The sequence below is a fragment of the Sinocyclocheilus anshuiensis genome, unplaced genomic scaffold, assembly GCF_001515605.1.
Source record: "Sinocyclocheilus anshuiensis isolate Anshui unplaced genomic scaffold, SAMN03320099.WGS_v1.1 scaffold436, whole genome shotgun sequence".
Classification (NCBI taxonomy): domain Eukaryota; kingdom Metazoa; phylum Chordata; class Actinopteri; order Cypriniformes; family Cyprinidae; genus Sinocyclocheilus; species Sinocyclocheilus anshuiensis.
This window is the reverse complement of record NW_015560618.1, coordinates 1,757,483-1,759,900: the sequence shown is the minus strand read 5'-3', so window position 1 is coordinate 1,759,900 and position 2,418 is coordinate 1,757,483. Positions and strand designations below refer to the sequence as shown.

Below are 2,418 nucleotides of genomic sequence, written 5' to 3'. Positions count from 1 at the left end.
AGAGATGCAAAACAGCGCTGTGGCTGTGTTTGGAATGATTTTTGTTGGAGAAATAGAGCAAAAACAGGAAATATGGCTTCTAAAACATAAGTCTCTTAATAATAACTTCTTGTTTATTGAACTGTTGTAAGAAATCAATATCACATTTGTAATCATGCTGACTTTTGGAGAAAAAAAACGCACTCTTCGTGTGATATTAACTATATGAAAAGATACAACTATATACATTTTCTGCCCCATATCTTGAATTATGTGATAATTCTAAATGCATTTTAATAGACTGATTAATGCAGTGAAAGAACGCACTATAAATGTGCACGCGCACTCACTAGTCTAACCTGCTAGATAGACTTCAGGTAATGTAGGCGCGCATTCTGTAGGTGTTTTGTTTGCTTTTCGCGATATTCTCGATAATATCAAGTCGCACATCCTTAAAACAACAGACCATACATATCGCACACCCCTATACTGTTTAGATTTTTAGAATGCATTGTTTTCTTATCGATCCACCAGTTCACATTTAAAGCTCTGCGTGTTTGCAGGGAAAAACATGGGTCGATTTTCGCATCGGTCTGAACTCTGAACAAAACAACAGTTTTATTGAAAATGCTCATTCTCTGCCAACAGGTGGAGTGTTTGGTAGAAATATAACTGTTTCCCCGGTAATGGCAGAACACAAAGCAGCGCAGCACCGGACTTTGAACATGCAGCACTCGTGTTTATTCAATGAAATCATAGCCTTTTGAAGTTTAATCATCACATTCAGCCATATCGCAATTCTGGTCTTTCCGTCCCCAAATTTAAGACCTCTTGAAATCATAATTAAAACTTTCTTGTACAATTTAAGACTTTTTAAGGTCTTAAATTTGATACAACTAAATTTAAGACTTTAAGACCCGCGGAAACCCTGATTAATATTGGACAGTATTAAACATTTTTCAGCATCAGTCAACAATGGATATTTAATAATTCACAATGATTTCTACAATTTTTATAATTAGATTTCCTTTGACGTCTTCTAATTCTCATATATAGTTAATATTTAAAAACACTTGTTCATTCTGTACATTATATTTCTTCATGAAAGAAACTAATTATCAGCTTATACACAACCTTTCAAAGGTTTGTGGTCAGTAAGATTTTTTTTATTTTTTTTTATTAATATTTTTATTCAGGAAGGATGCATTAAATTGATCAAAAGTGACAAAAGACATTTAAAATCATTCTCTTCACAAAACAATTGGCCAAAGCAAATGCGTCTAATAAAATTAAGACTTTAATATTCTCATGTGAATATGTAACGAGTATTAGTTTGTTAAAGAGCCTACATTACCTGTGTGTTCCAGATATGGACACACTTGTCGAAGGAACCGCTGGCCAGGTGCCGCCCATCTGAGCTGAATGCCACGCTGTAGACGGGCTCCTGGTGTTTGGTCAGTGTGTGGATGCAGGCACCACGCTCCGCGTCCCACAGACGCACCGTTGAATCAAACGACGCACTTAAGGCAGAAAATAAGAAAACAGTTACTAAATGTGTATAATATATATAAGTTCTAAACTGAAAATAGATACAGATTTTAAATTTAGCCAATCAATCAAAATTATATTTAAAAAGGAAGGCTTTCCAAATGAAGAGTGATGGTGATGATATATATGATCATATTACCCCAATTCTACAGTCTCTGCACTGGCTACCTATTAAGTTCCGTATCAGTTACAAAATATTATTACTTCCCTACAAGGCCCTTAATGGTTTAGCTCCTGCGTACCTAACTAGCCTTCTACCACGCTACAATCCATCACGCTCCCTAAGGTCGCAAAACTCTGGACTTTTGGTAGTACCTAGGATAGCAAAGTCCCCTAAAGGAGGTAGAGCTTTTTCGCATTTGGCTCCCAAACTCTGGAATAGCCTTCCTGATAACGTTCGGGGTTCAGACACACTCTCTCTGTTTAAATCTAGATTAAAGACACATTTCTTTGGCCAAGCATTCAAATAATGCATCTCATAATCTTGTACTGCAGTTATATCTGATCAAATGCACATTATTATTCCTTAGCTTGGGTTGAACAAATCATTTTTGCTTGGTTGGAACAGCAGCTACGCTAATTATGTCTCTATTTGTTTCTGCCACAGGATTGACATCACGTGGTAACTAGGAATTACACAAGCTTCAGTCTGGATCCAGAACACCTGAGAAGAGATGATGCAAATCCCTCAGAGGACCTCAGAGGACCTGCCAACCCTGAAACAACATAAACTACCAAATTTTGCTACAAGTTTGATTGCAACATATAATCATTGCTGTTAATAGTGTTCATTGTCCGTTTGATTACGTCATTAACTGAATTGTACCGTACATTTCTGCCATATGTACATCAATTTGACAGTCTCACCACTGATAAGCTACTACTAAATAT

At 36.4% G+C, this 2,418-nt stretch overlaps 1 protein-coding gene across 1 annotated transcript in view; it reads right to left on the bottom strand.

The window, feature by feature from the left end:
* Positions 1 to 2,418, bottom strand: part of tbl1xr1b (TBL1X/Y related 1b) — a 41,043-nt gene that overhangs the window by 6,453 nt on the left and 32,172 nt on the right. The window contains exon 12 of the mRNA XM_016478121.1: positions 1,334 to 1,373. Within this exon, the coding sequence (XP_016333607.1) occupies positions 1,334 to 1,373 (40 nt within the window). The remainder of the gene's footprint in view (positions 1 to 1,333; positions 1,374 to 2,418) is intronic.